This window comes from Vigna unguiculata, chromosome 5 (assembly GCF_004118075.2).
Source record: "Vigna unguiculata cultivar IT97K-499-35 chromosome 5, ASM411807v1, whole genome shotgun sequence".
Taxonomy (NCBI): domain Eukaryota; kingdom Viridiplantae; phylum Streptophyta; class Magnoliopsida; order Fabales; family Fabaceae; genus Vigna; species Vigna unguiculata.
In genome coordinates this window covers 2315814-2331066 of record NC_040283.1, presented here as the reverse complement: position 1 = coordinate 2331066, position 15253 = coordinate 2315814, and the positions used below count along the sequence as shown (strand labels likewise).

At 32.3% G+C, this 15253-nt stretch overlaps 2 protein-coding genes across 3 annotated transcripts; one reads left to right on the top strand and one right to left on the bottom strand.

Annotated features, from left to right (window-relative positions):
- The first annotated feature begins 791 nt into the window (after nt 1–791).
- On the top strand, nt 792–7843 carry LOC114184040 (truncated transcription factor CAULIFLOWER A-like). Its single transcript, XM_028071272.1, has 9 exons — nt 792–915; nt 1061–1252; nt 5098–5170; nt 6338–6402; nt 6611–6710; nt 6785–6826; nt 7134–7172; nt 7288–7424; nt 7557–7843. The coding sequence occupies exons 2-9, from the start codon at nt 1068–1070 to the stop codon at nt 7654–7656; spliced, it is 741 nt and encodes a 246-aa protein (XP_027927073.1). The 5' UTR covers nt 792–915; nt 1061–1067; the 3' UTR covers nt 7657–7843.
- A 1050-nt stretch (nt 7844–8893) lies between these two features.
- On the bottom strand, nt 8894–14816 carry LOC114185217 (ultraviolet-B receptor UVR8). Of its 2 annotated transcripts, none has more exons than XM_028072826.1 (9): nt 14665–14816; nt 14015–14278; nt 12137–12330; nt 12008–12055; nt 11194–11266; nt 10801–10972; nt 9911–10342; nt 9646–9837; nt 8894–9286 (listed from the first exon to the last, which is right to left on the bottom strand). In XM_028072826.1, the coding sequence occupies exons 2-9, from the start codon at nt 14265–14267 to the stop codon at nt 9226–9228; spliced, it is 1425 nt and encodes a 474-aa protein (XP_027928627.1). In that variant the 5' UTR covers nt 14268–14278; nt 14665–14816; the 3' UTR covers nt 8894–9225. The 2 variants fall into 2 exon arrangements, with proteins under 2 accessions (XP_027928627.1, XP_027928628.1); XM_028072827.1 differs by having other exon boundaries at nt 14015–14274; nt 14665–14814.
- Between the last annotated feature and the right edge of the window lie 437 nt (nt 14817–15253).

Here is a 15253-nt window from a genome sequence, read left to right as displayed (position 1 = left end):
TTCGGAAAACTCCCTTCTATAATTTCTCCAAATTCTTATTTTCTTAATATTTTCATAATCTGCTTTCAACCCATTTTATTTTTCTCTAAAATTTTGTCGTTTTATGGATCGGTTTTCTGCATCCTCTCGTACAATGATGCAAGACACTGCTTTAAAAATTTAACTTTTCATTCCATAGTGTTTTCTAATTGTTCCCTTTATTATAATTTTTAAAGCTACTTGGGTTCACAAAAACAAATCACCTTTCTCATTCTATGAGGAATTGGAATTAAAGAACTAAGTTCCAAAAACTAAAAATCAGGTTGCCATTATTTTCTCTCCTCACATTAATTAATTATTTAAAAAAATGAAGAAAATTGTATTAGTTTATTAGAGTAGAGTAGTAGATGAACCTATGCATTTTTTTGTTATTGCGTTGATTTGTTCAAGTTGTGAAAGAATGAAAAGAAGAAAAAAAAAAAAAAAAAAAAAGAAGGAGAAGTGTTTGGGAAGGGGGCGCCGTCAACCAATGAGAAGCGAAGGGTGAGTGCCACAAAGAGAACACAACAAACCCCATTCCGGTTACTCCTTATCCGTGGGACCCACATCCTCGTACGGTCTGTCTCCCAACGTTACGCCCTGTCAACACGACACTTCACTCCTCTTCAATTCCATCTCGACAACGCATCGTACCTCAACCCCTCCTCCAATCACAACTCGACAACGCATCGTACCTCACTTCCATTCCTTTCCCAATTTTATTCTATTCCCTCTCTTTTTTCTCCAAACCCTTATTTTTCCCAAACACTCAAATTTCAATAACTAAATTAAAATCCCATGCTATTCTATTATTAGACACCCTCCATTTCTTTTCCTTCCTCTCCTTTTTTCTCTTTCTCTTTCTCTCTTTCTCTTTCTCAGTCTCAGTTTCTTCAGGTGAAATACCACTCCCACACACTCTCTAGGGTTTCCTTCTTTATACAAACAAACTCAACTAACCCTCTCTACATATATACACACATATTATTATTCTCTTCTGTTTCTCCTTTTTCAGCTAATAATTCTCACTCTGCTTTCGTAGAATTACCATGGGAAGGGGTAGGGTTCAGCTCAAACGGATCGAGAACAAAACAAGCCAGCAAGTCACCTTTTCCAAACGCAGAACGGGACTTCTCAAGAAAGCCAACGAAATCTCTGTTCTCTGTGATGCTCAAGTCGCTCTCATTATGTTCTCTACCAAAGGCAAACTTTTCGAGTATTCCTCCGAACGCAGGTTCCTTCCTCTTCCTACACTCATTCATCACTTCACTTTCTTTTTTCTTTTCCTTCTTCTCGATCCACCTTTTTATTTTGTTTTTTTGTTTTATACATCACTCGCTAACTCCTAATTTTGTGCACTCAATTATTTAAACGTCCATGTTTCATTTGTGTTCTCTTTGTCTCCTTGTTCCATCTGATTTTGGTTGTTATCTTTCTCTTTTTCTTTGACCTTACCCTTATCTATCATACAAAGCTAAACAAGTTTCCACCAATATAATAGTAGTATTCATTCAACGCCAAGTTTTTCTTTTTTCTTTTGAATTTCAGTTTCAATCTGTCACATATATTTCGCTGTCCTATTTTCTCTTTACACACTCACACACACATAATGAACTCGTAATGGAAGTTTCTTTATTGCTTTCTTTAAATGTTTTTATACAATACATATATAGCACTCATAGGTTTATAAGAGTTTTATATGTCTGCGTCAGCGTGTGGTTTCTTTGTTATTTATAGGTATATGTATGTAGATGTGTATACTATAAATATCAAGTCAAATTATATGATAAAACCTATACCTAAAAGTAATTAATATATATCACCCTTGAGCTTTGTGTCACCTTGGAAGGGGGTGTCTGCTATACAAGATCCTAGTAACTTGTCTTCTTTGATCCACCGGGTAATGAGAAGCCACGAAACAGTGCATGTTTGTTTATATTTATGGTATCTAACCTTAACCGAAGTTGGTGCCGAGAAACAATTTTTGTAGATGCAGTGTGTAAAACAAAAACGATGAAGTAAAAGTGTATGAAGACACGAGTCACGGTTTGAAGTATTGAAATGTGTGCAAAACATTGTCCGAACAACAACACTCTAATAAGCAATGACTATTTATGATCCTACAGATGACGCTTTAACCAGTTACTGTTTATAATCCAATAGGTGACGCAAAAACGGTATCTTTTATTTTAGGATTTTGCAAAAGTAGTTACATACTAACTGAAAAAGCTTCTGAGGACTGGACTTCTGGTTTCGTTATAAAAGGCAAAAGCATAACCAAACCAGAAGCTTTTCTGTTTTGACAAAACTACTGTTACTATTTTAAAACCACAAATATAGGTTTACCTAAACATTTAATACAAATAATGAATACTTCAACCATTTCTATATTCTTTTAACTAATTCATATCCATTAAAAAAAATAGTTTAATTAAATTGGAAATAATTATTTTATATTGTCCATTCAAATATATAACTACAGTATATCTATAAAGTATTTGTATTTTCAAATCAGAGACAGAAGTTTTTTTACTAATGAAGAGTATTTTAGAAAGAAGAAATAATCAATGCACTGTTCAATTATTACGAAGGTATAAAGGTAATTCATTTTTTGAAAAACATGTTATAAATAAGAAAAAGGTACCATTTTTACATTACAGTCTTCTATTGATATAACTCATTTGTAAATAGAAATAGGTTCAACCTAATGAAAGAAATGTGTCTCTCATATTGTGATGAATCACCATTAGAATCTCTTATTTATAAGACCACATTTCATAACAACTGATCATATATATTAATATGATTGAATAATTTTTTTTTTATTTCCCATATGCTGTTAATGCGTTCATGAATACTTTTATTATCCAGCGTTTACAACTGGCTAATAAAGAACATGCATTCGAAACAGCTGTGGAATATTTGAGATGAACTTAAAAATTGTAAAATCTGTTTGTGTTGTATGCTATAAATATGATGAACTAGGGTTTAGGGTCATCATGATGGTGGTGGAAATACAGAAGAATATACTCTAGGATCTATAGATGCATACATTGTTTTAGTTATGTTTGGAAGATATAGTGACAAAGATAGATGCAATGAATGCTACCCCGAAAGTTCAATAATTACACTGTAGGGAATTTAAAGTTTGAGTTTTTGTTTTCTATAGATAAAAAATATAAAACTATGCTATTTATTTCATCCTTTAAATACACTGCAACAAACAGAAAACAACAGATTGTTGTGCCCTACCTCTCTAATCCCGAAAACAAAACACCGATGAAATTGGTTATGCAAGCTTTTATGGTTCTATAACATATTGCATTATGGTAAATGCAGATATTAGATTATTCTAAAGTAATACAATTTGCACAAATTGTCTTAAATTTGCTTATTTTAATTCTAAAGGTTTATTGCGTTATCTCTTCCATGTCTAATCATTTCCACTTTCTTTAAATACACTAAAATATTTCCCCAACACTTTACTATTTTCTCATTATTACAACCTACTGTGCACTATATGTAAAAAGATGAAAAATATCTCTATATGTATTTCTTCTGTGTAGGCACAGGTGTTTTTATTCGTGATTCATTTTGAATTTCTCTCATTAAATTTCTTACGTTTGCTAAATCATACAAACTCGACTTTGCATATAGATGTAAATATGTTAAACTTAAATTTTATTAAATTTCCACCATAGAGAGGAGAGATTAAATTAACTTTATTAGTAAAGTTACTTATTAACCTTTTCATTTTCTTTTAATCTAATAGTTGTAGAAGGTAAATCATATTTGACTGTCAGATTAGAACAAAATACAAGGTTGAGAAGTCAAAACTACTTTTGGAATATCTTAACCCTGGTCGATTTTAATAATTTATGAATAATTATTATATGATAATTTTATTGATAATGTTTAGGATCTTTAGAGGTTGGTAGCTACAGTGAATAGACCAAACTAACTACAGGACTTGTTGGTTGAACATGAAACAATATGCTATGCATAGTTTTCTGTGCATTCTGACATTCTGAAGTTCTATAGGTGCAAACTAAAACTAAAGTTTAGCAAATACTATGAGAATCTTCAAGTGCTCATAGGTCAATGTCACCCTTTTATGTCTCAAAATGTGTAAAATGCTACTCACTTTGTGTTATTTTCTCTACTCTTTAAGATTTTCTTTTATATACATATTAACAAAAACTATAAATTACTTACTGAATAAATTCTTCTTACTAAAATGTTCTTAACTTTTCTCTATTTCATTCTTCCTAATTGTGATTTAACCTTATTTTTATGAATAATCCTAAGGATTGTGCTTTCTACCTAATTGATTTGCAGTTTGTAAATGCACACGATCGGTTGTTGAACAATATTCTTTTCACCTAATTAGGCTGTGACTAACAATATAAGAACTTAAATTAGTAAGAGTATTTAGTATGAGTAATACTAGAATAAGAATTATTATACAGAAGAAACAATTTAAAATGACAAAAATTGTTTTTGAGAACACAATTTTTCGTGGTCTTTTTCTGTCTCCTTTCAATGTGTATGAGCTAACATTTTTGAGAAAAAAAAATGTTTATGTCCAAACAAGCTTGTAGTTGTCCCCCAATTTAGGCCCAATTAGGTAAACTTAGCTGTAATGGTTATTCAATCAGTTCCAACATTCACAAGGGAACTTCCAATGCCTTTATTTGATTAAGTGAATAGAAATTTAACATCAAAATTAAACAAGTATTCATTCTAAAAAAAATTATATTTATTAAGGAAACTGAAACAAAAATAACACTTCATTCTCCCCTCCATTTTCATGGCTCTTAAAGAGGAATTAGTTTATTATCTCAACTTTTTAATAGATATAGTTACTTCTATGGTCTTCTATCTTCAGCTCAGCGTTGATTGATTAACTTATTAACTATTTTTCTGAATTGCATTCTCGTTTTATGTAACCTTTGTTGAATGTATATGTAATTTCTGAAATATTTAGAGTACTTAAAAGCAAAAAATAAAAAGTTCTGAAGTTTTTGTATTTCTTTTTATAGTTTTTTTTTTAATTTTTTATTTTGACTCATGTAACAGCATGGAAGATGTCTTGGAACGTTACGAGAGATATACTCATACAGCACTTACTGGAACCAACAATGACTCACAGGTTCTTTATCATCTTCCATATATGATTTCTATCTATACGGAATATATTATTATATGATAATTATGCGAAAAAAACTTATCAAGTATTGTTTCTAATTATTGCAAGGGAATTAATTGTTAAATGAGGCCTCTTATTTTGCTTTTTGTGTCTTATAATGGAATATATATTTTAACACTTTACAACAAAGTTCACTCTAATGCCAATTTTGATAAATGGAGTGGCTAACTTCATTTTATAAATAATATTGATATCATGACTTGTTAGTATTTACTGTATTATTTTGATTACTTTCTTTATTTAAAGAATAATATATTAAAAAACTATGCTCATATAAATAATATTTATATAAGCAATGCCCTATATCATTTCTTTCAATCACAGATTTGGTTAAGGCTAGTTAACACTTGAATTAACCTTTACAAGTAATTGTGCGTAAATGTTTTTACAATGAGAACAGTAACACTAAAATCCTGTCACTGTAATAAAATTGTCTTGAAAGAAAGAAAGAAAGAAAAAGTTGGCCATGCATTCGAATCATCTCAGTACTAAAAACTAACACAATAGTTAATGATAATTAACATTAGCTGATTTAAAAACACAAGAAAACCTCTTTCACTTTTGTTTAATATGCTTTTGTTAATACATACACGAGTCCAGATTCTCTACCGATTTTTTTGATACTGTCTTCTACTGAGCATTAAAAATACACTGTGTTGATATTTTAAATATCTTTTTAATGTATTTTAAAAGGTTAAAATGAGTGGTAATCCGTGTATTGAAGACACAGTAGAGGAACAGCATAAAAAAATCAGCAAAGAAATCCAAATTCCACACACACATTACTTACCACCGATAAAAGTTCTTTATCTGCAGCACTAGTATGGTCACCAATGCCTTGATTAGTTATTAATTATGCATGTTGTCTCCCCCAAATGATGTTTGGAATCCCTAGACTGTAACTATGATATTTATAATCACATTTTCACATGATTTTTTTGTTTTACTCTTTTATAATGTGTGAACTTTCTTATTAACACCTGATTTCTTTCAAAATGTATATAGTGCCATTAAAGAAAAATCTCCATTTCCTAATAGCCATGTGTCCTTTTTATTTACATGCATATGAAAGTCACATCAGTGTAGTAACTGAAGATCATTTTATTGTAGGGCAATTGGTCTTTCGAATATATCAAGCTCACCGCAAAAGTTGAAGTCTTGGAGAGGAACGTGAGGTATATACGTTATTTAGATTTCATGGTATCTATGATGAAGAACAATGTTTGAAAGTAATTTACATTTTACAAAGATCATTAAATGAAAAAACTAGACCTATAATATTGTATAACTTTGATCAATGTCACTTAATGATAAAAAATAACAAAATCAAAAAGTCTTATATGGAAGGAATGATATATAGTTTATATAATCTTGAATATATAGGAATTTCCTGGGAAATGGACTGGATCCCTTGAATTTGAAAGAGCTTCAGAGTTTGGAGCAGCAGCTTGACACATCTCTGAAGCGCATCCGAACAAGAAAGGTGAATAGTGCTTTCTTTTTGTTTTTGTTTTTATTATATATTCTTCATCTGACAGATCAATTTGAATTTTGCAGAATCAAGTTATGAATCAATCAATCTCAGAGCTGCATAAAAGGGTAAGATGTCTGTGCTGTGAATTGAGGGTGACATTGTAAAATAATGTGTAGCTATAAGAGCATTGAATATTTTCAGAAAAATTCTTTAATAACAGGTTAATGATAATGATATAGAAGCTACTAACTGAGTTTCAAGAGCATTAACAAGCACATGTTATGAAACTAGCCTCAGCAATAGTAGGGTTTATGAAATTATTTTCTGCTTCTGAAGTGAATTGAATGAGTTTTCTTGTGACTTGTATACAAAAACATGTGGAATTTGTAAACATATATAAATATTTGTTTTGTTGTGAATATGACATGACAGGCAAGGACATTGCAAGAGCAAAACAGCAAGCTAGCAAAGGTAGAAGCCACATGTTCCTCTATTAACATTTCAATCTAAATCTTCAATAATATATTGAATAAAGGATGAAGAAGGATAAAGAGAAAGTTTTCATTTTAATGAAATTTATGAACAGATGAAGGAGAAAGGGAAGACATTGAGTGAACGTCCACAGAGCGTACCAGAAACTCTTGGCCAAAATTCAACGAACCTCAACTTAGGTTCTCCACAGCTATTAGCACCACAAAGACTTGTTCCTTCTTTAACTCTCAGGTAGAACTATCTTATTTCTCTATTCAAAGAGGAAAATATAAAATGGTTAATGAACAAGAAAATTGAGTAACTAAAAGTAATGCATAGTTATATTAGTTAAGTTGATTGATTTAAAGTGTGAAAATGGTGCAGTGGGGCATTGCAAGGAAGAGGAACGGTGGAGGAAACGGGTGAAGCTCAAACAGTACCAACTGGCAATTCACTCATCCCACCATGGATGCTGCATATCTGACATTTAGGTTGACATGATTATACCAAGAATGTCACATGTCAGATAATTAATGTGTAACGCTCAACTATATATATTATATATGTATCTATATATATCTTAGAATAGCTAATTAATATGCGGAGCTTAATAACTGCTCAAACTTATTGCATGGTTCATTCTGAAATTAATGGTATTAAGCAGTTATTTTCCTACAAACTGCGTGTTTTTCTTTTGTTTCTAGCGGGGTAAGGCTTCAATATTAAACCCAGTTTGGATAAAGATGAGTGAAAAGATGGAAAAGATTGAAAAGAAATGTAACTTCTACCATCTGAAGTAGGTTTTCACTTAAATAGGCTTATCATGCTCGAAGCCGCTGGATTTCATTCCTATTGTTTTTTCTTTCATGTAACAAAATATAAGATCGAAAAAATATCATAATGAGATTAAAAGATTAATGCAAAAAAAAAAAAAAAAACGTGTGGAGCCCAAAATGTCCAAAACAAATATTTTGAAAATCTAATTTATCATGTTAAATTGTTATTTTCCTCAGTAATATAGATATTTACCATTCTGTCTTAAATTAGATAGTATTGAACTATTATAAATTAAATTAGTGGATACATAGTCAACTTAATATAATATGTATGAAATATTTCCTTTTGAATGAATAAGAAAAAAAATTATAATATTCATACAAAAACTTTAATTCTATCCATTTTGTTTGAGTTTCATTAATGATTGAGATAATTAAATATTACTTATTTTGTTTGAACTTCATTACTAATTGAAATAATCGAACATGAATTTTATCTTAGCAATTATCAAGTGTATTTACTAAAATAGAATTTAAGATTAATATGTTACTAATTTTAAAGAGACTCTTTTTTTTCCTTTACTTGTTTTACTTCGTAAATTTAAAATCATCAATACTTTTTTTTAAGGTTAATGATATCCTAACATTGATATTTCCTTTAACAAACACTCACGTAAAATTTCTAAAATTCAAACATATCTTCAATTATATTAATAGAGCTCAAATATAATTAGCAGAATTACAATTGTTATACAAAACCGTAACTTTTTTTATTATACTAAAAATAAAATATACTAACCTGTACCAATTATTTTTCTTAAATTATTGGTAAAAAAATAGGTAAATCCAGCCGAAAAGTCGTTGATGTCTTGAGGATGGAAAATAGGAAGTTGCAACAGGCGTAGGAACTTGATTACAGATAGCTTAAAGTTGATACTGGCAAAGTACTCTAAAAAGCAGGGAACATTGTGTTTTTAGGATTATGAAAGATACAAGATAGGAACTCATCTACTGTAGCTACGCACAGCATAAAAGTAGCTAATCACCATTAATAAGGATTCTCATTTAGGTAAAGAGTTCAATCAGATGTCTGAGAAATTTCTTGCACTGAGTTAGTGATCCATCGATTCGATACGAACAAATTCGTTGTCCGTGAGATCTTTCTTGTCAATTGCATGATTGCTTTTGTCCAAATAATGACGACGATCTAATTATGAATATACATGTATCATACAACTTAATATGCACAATTACTAATATTAACTTTATATGCTAAGTCAGAGTTTACTGTTCTTCTCATCCTTTTGTTCGAGAGCTCCACCAGCAACCATATACTCTCTGAGATTCAGTTGTTGCCACAGCATTAGCATTTCATTCATTGAGAAAATAACAAAGCTAAAATAGGAAAGAAACGTGAAAGGGAGAATAACCGTATCATAATAGTGCATGAAATAAAAAAGACAAAAGGCAATTGTGCCAGAATTTTCTTTCAAAAACACTTAACGGGAAACCCCAACTCAGCTCAAGAATAAATCCAGTTTTACCATCAAATATTATGCTCTTCTACCAACACCAACAATTGTTTTTCCTTTCAACGATTAATTAATGGCTGACTAATAATGTTTGCCACATCCCGTAAGTTAATGATAGTCTAATTGAGTTGCAGTTTATATAAAAATCATAAACACCACGCATACCTGAGTCTTCCACAAAGGCGTGCCAAAGCATCTGATCCAGTTCTATATGCAATATCCTCAACCTTAGCAGCATTGGCTAAAGTCATGCTATCTGCAAGTACAAACTCACATAACTCCTTTAAGGAACAAGCATCAGTCAACACAGCTGAGTGGCCACCACCAGCAGCAAGTTTCCGAACCTCCCCAACACAACTGTGATTTAGAAACTTCAATATAAAAGCCTGTGTAGTCATAAAAAAGTTTCTTCTAAGTTACAAATACGTACCAGTCAACTGGTGATGGATACCAAGCATATGTACATTTCTCATTGGCTGCCTGACCATAATTATTGTAACCCCATCCGTGAATTCGACCATCACTCATAGAGATCAGTGTGTGGGAATGTCCACACGCAACAAGTTGAACACCTTTAGGAACAACTAAAACTGGAATGTTTCGGAAAAATGTCTGTGAGTCATTAGCAACACACGAGAATAATCCAGTTTGGGGGCCAAGCCCTAGCTGCCCAGACTGACCGCCCCCCCAGGCATAAAGTGCTCCTCCTTGAGTTACAGCACACGTGTGTACACCACCACATGCCACATCCTTTATGAAAACATCATCAAGTGTAACCACTCTCCTTGGAATTAACTCTTTATCCCCATACTGGAGTGAAGAATGCCCAAGCTGGCCCATATTTCCAAGCCCCCATGTGTAACTGCAAGCTCCAAGGACAAATATAAGAAGTGAGGAAGTATTATAACAAGTAACCCAATTTAATAACTAGTTACTGGTGATACTGCTTATGCAACCCCAATGCTACCATTCAAGCAGAACAAGATCCTTGCACAGAATAGAAATTACATAACCTACAGAAAACCTTGCAAATAGAATAATAAACCTCGCCACAGATATTTTTCAAACACAACCTACTTAAACCAAGGACACTCAGAATATAATATAACAGGGTTACACGGTTGATTCCAGCTATGTATAACTCAGTCGACTTTTTCTTATAGCGAAGCCAAAGGAATAGAAACTTGCATAATAAATGCAGCATTTCCATTGCATCTTGTCTCCCGAAGTGAGATTCCCTAATGTGTCATGCGGAAAACCACAATTCTCATGCTTAAATTTATAACTATCTCCATTTAGTAAGTCCTTCAAATCACTTACACCTCGCCCTTATCAGAAATGGCTGCTGTGTGGTACTCCCCGCATGACACTCTGGCAATCTTCACAAGCTCAGGGGGTTCATCAAGAAATTTAGCATAAGAACTTAAAATACGAGCACCCTGTAGTCCTTCACAAGTAACACCACGGCCAAGTTGACCATATTCATTGTAGCCTGATTTATAAAAACAGTGAGAAAACCCTGATTAGTAGGTGGCTAGAAACCCAGTTTGCATGTGCTCATGTTTACTTTCCTACATTCAATGCTGTGTAAACTTATATGCCTCCGTCCATGTCAATCAATAAAGGTAGTCATCGACATACATTTACAAGTCATATATAAACAATATAATTTTAGAAAGAAAACTGTAAATAAAGAATGAATAATTGAGTTACCCCAAGCTTGTAGTACGCCTTCTTCAGACAAAGCAACTACATGGACAGCTCCACAAGACACTTCACGGATAATCTGCAAGTGTGATCATATAAATGATGGGAAGATAGGAAGGAAAAATGACATACAGCAAAACATAATAAAAATTCCTATTCCATCATTTAAAAATAGTATCCCCCCATGAAAGAAAAAAAGAAGAAGAAACTTTTCTTTACATTTTATAAAAATGAAATTAAATTCCAGAAGCAATTACTTCAACAAAAGAAACAGATTAAATGAAATGTAATTAAATTCCTAGCAAGGTTACAAACAAGAAATTAGGCAAAAGGGAATGTTATGAAATAATAACATTCGCAGAAGCAATTACATTAACAAAACAAACAGATTTTATTCATAGTTAAAAAAGAGACACTGAGCATGAGTATAGAAATAAGAAATAAATTATACAATAGAAAATGTTTAGAAAGGAAAAACCTAAAATCATAGTTAGGCATGACAATAAAGCATGAGTAACAAATATGCAAGAGAAAATGTATATCCAATTAACTGTCAGTGGCTGGCTGACTCTTAGGAAAAATAAGTAAATGAGAAAATGGAGCATGGAAAGTGTCCATTATAAGGTACGCTTTTCCATTGTCCTTTTCACTTCTCTCTACCTTGCATGGACAAATAGAAGTAGGTACTCAGGTCTATTTACCTCTAAATAAGGAAAGTAACAAAAAATTTAAAAAAAAATCAAATAAATAACATTATTCTTTAAGTAATGATGAACATGCACGCAAATATGTCAGTATGTGTTCAAACATATATACTTACTGTATTAGGTTCGAAGGCTCCCCAAAACAACCTTGGAAGATTTGATCCCTGGAATACAAACAGTATGTTGAAGAAGAAAATGATAGATTGTTTCACATAACATTGTATTAATCCTTTAAGAGGTATTACCTGATTTTGCCCCCACACCCAGAGCCTTCTTGTGGAGATGGTACCGTCATTCTCACGAGGTTCAGCAATGCAAGCAGAACAATGTGCTCCACAGGATACAGATTTTACAAACTCCGACTCTAATTGCTTTACTTTTTTTGGATGTTTCCTCCGCACCTCAGTTCCATCACCCAATTGACCAAAGTCATTAGCCCCTAGCATATGGGATACGTGCATTAGTCTTAGACACTAGATACTTTTATGTTTCCTCTAATTATATGTAATATGAGCCATTAAAAATAACAGACAAACAAGGACAGTTGTATAATAAAGGGGGAAACTAATCTAAAGTAAACAAATTGTTATGCATGGTGTTCCCTATTATAAATTCTTAATAAATTATCAAATGCAAGTAATTCCAATTATAACAAGGAAAGAACTGTACAGCAAAGACTGTCTCTGCTGACAGACCACATCCTATATTTGAAGTGCAATGAGAAATCTGTTAAGATGTTTTTGTCCTAGAATACGACAAGTCAGTTCCTGCAAGCACTATTCAAAGAGAACATGTCTCCCTCCCAAAAGTAGACCTACACTTTCTGTCCCTCTATTTTTAAATCCAACAACCAGCCCCTGGTTTGAGTTTTCACATAACAAAAAACCTCAAGGGTAACTGTGCACATGCAAGAAACAATACCAAAATAATTTGGGTGGTCGCTACAAAATGGAATAACTTGACTGCTTAACAAAGTACATGTCTGTTGCCAACCAATGCTACTTATTACTTTTTAGATAATTAAGGTTTTATTTAATAATTTTGGGAAAGATAAGTATTTAGTTTATATTTTGAAGATAAGTAGGAATCTAATAGATTTAAGAAGATTATCAACAAAATTTGAATAAATAAGTTATCAAGAGAGTTGGTTTTCAAATACAAAATCGAATACAAATTTCAGGCCCAATCCAAATTTGAATAAATAAGTTATCAAGAGAGTTGGTTACTTTAAATACAAAATCAAATTTTGGAAAAATATTAAACAGAAGGCTTGACAGATTTAGAAATCATCTTGAGGTAAAGGCATATTCTGGATGCTAGAGGCATTCATCATTATTTACATAAACATTTTTATTTGAGACCACCATTGTGTACTTTAATCTGGACATATATTATGAATAGTGATTGTATTATTTTCTTAGTGAAATCAAATATTGCATTCTAAATCAGGTACTAACAAAAATATTATAATCTAAGTTACGCATGCATCATTATTTACATAACATTTTTATTTGAAACCACCATTGTGATGCTAATCAAGTAGTAACAAAAATATTATAATCTAAGTTACATGTGCGGGTCAAAAGACTAGTATAACATAAAAGGAGATGCATGGGGCCTCTGAACATAGGAACGAAATTGGATTGGAGGCTTAAATTTGGGAAGGGAAGTCCCAAGAACGAGGTCACCGTTACTAATTTGGTATGGCCCTTTTCCTTTCATACCTGAGCTACCTGGTGGGAATCAATTACAAATCACTCTAGCGGTGGATCCAAAATGCAATTCTCTCCATTCAAAATCTCAACCATTCATTATATTCTATTTCCTCTCGTAAGAAATTAAAGGTTTAGATGTTTGCTGCACGATGGCTGAAGGGATAGGAGCTGGAGAAGATCCAAGTTCTGGATCCACCATTATGCCCTAACAAAGTCTACGACGGAGGGAAGGTACAAATAATTGACTACAAATTTATTTATTTCATTTCCCTTCGGATGCCTAAATAACACAAGCACAGAACAATCATAGGAATAAACCAGTCCCAACACTACAAAACACCGACAGTACTTGAATGAACGCAATAATGAACAATGAGTAAAATACACAAGATAATTAGAAGTCCTAACCCCAAGTGAAGAGTGAGCCATCGGAAGCAATTGCCGCCGTGTGCTCCCGGCCACAGGCAACATCCAACCATCGTGCATTGGTGCCAGCCGGACATCCAAACAGCTCAGGAGGCAGCTGCTTCGGAATCCTCAGCTGATCCTCCTTCCCCTTTCTACCTGTCTGCCCTGATTGATTGTATCCCCACACATAAATGGCACTCTTCCTCGGAACACTCACGGGTCGAGTCGTCCCAAAAATCGAATCAATATCCATACTCTGTCTACCTTAACCAGCAAACACCAACAAGCTCAATTGTAGATTGCAACAAATGATAACATAAACAAACAACAGCTAAGAAAAATAAAAGTTCAACGCCCGCCACCCAAAAATCTAAAATCTTAACGATTAAATCAAAGCAACGAAAAATTAAAATCAATTTGAACCCGCTATCCGTATCAAACAAGAAACTAGCAGCGGATAGAGGTATTCCCTTATGAAATCAGGTAATTATGGTAAAAATACAAAACTAGATAAGCGATTAAAAAGGGAAAAAAAGCGGGAATTTAGGGAAATGGAGTGTGAAGGAGAAGTGAGAGGATAGGGTTGGAAATCCATTGCAATTGTGAGGATAAGGGATTGAATGAGAGAGAGACAAGCGTGGGTTAGATACCTGAAAAAGAGTGAAAAAATGAGAAGGAAAAGGAAAAGGAAAGAATGAAGAATGGTTAGTCAATGGAAACGAAGAAGCGTAGAGTCAATATTAGAAGCAGTGGCGGGTATCAAACGCTTCTCTGGTTCTTCACCACCCTCACATTCACTGTATTCAATTTTTCTATATTACAATTACAATATATAATATAAAAAAATAAGTTTAAAACAATTATATAATTATGAAATTACATTTCAACATATTGAAATAAAATTATTTTATTTATTTTAAATACAAGATATTCGTTCCCATCGAATCACGTGTATGCAAGATTCTAATAACACAAGGTTATTTTGTAATATAATATTTAGCTTGCTTACAACAAAGGCAAGATTTCTTCCATGGACGAAATTAATAATGTTTGACCTGTTAGGTTTCTTGATTGATGACTTGAAAGCGTTGATAACTAATGGGCCACTCTAATAATTTAATATCTTGGTTAATGATTTTGTTAAAGAAAGATGCTTAAATTAAATATATATATATATATATATATATAAAGATTTTATTTTTTGAAAAGTGGTTTAAATCCAAAAACGATAAAGAATCT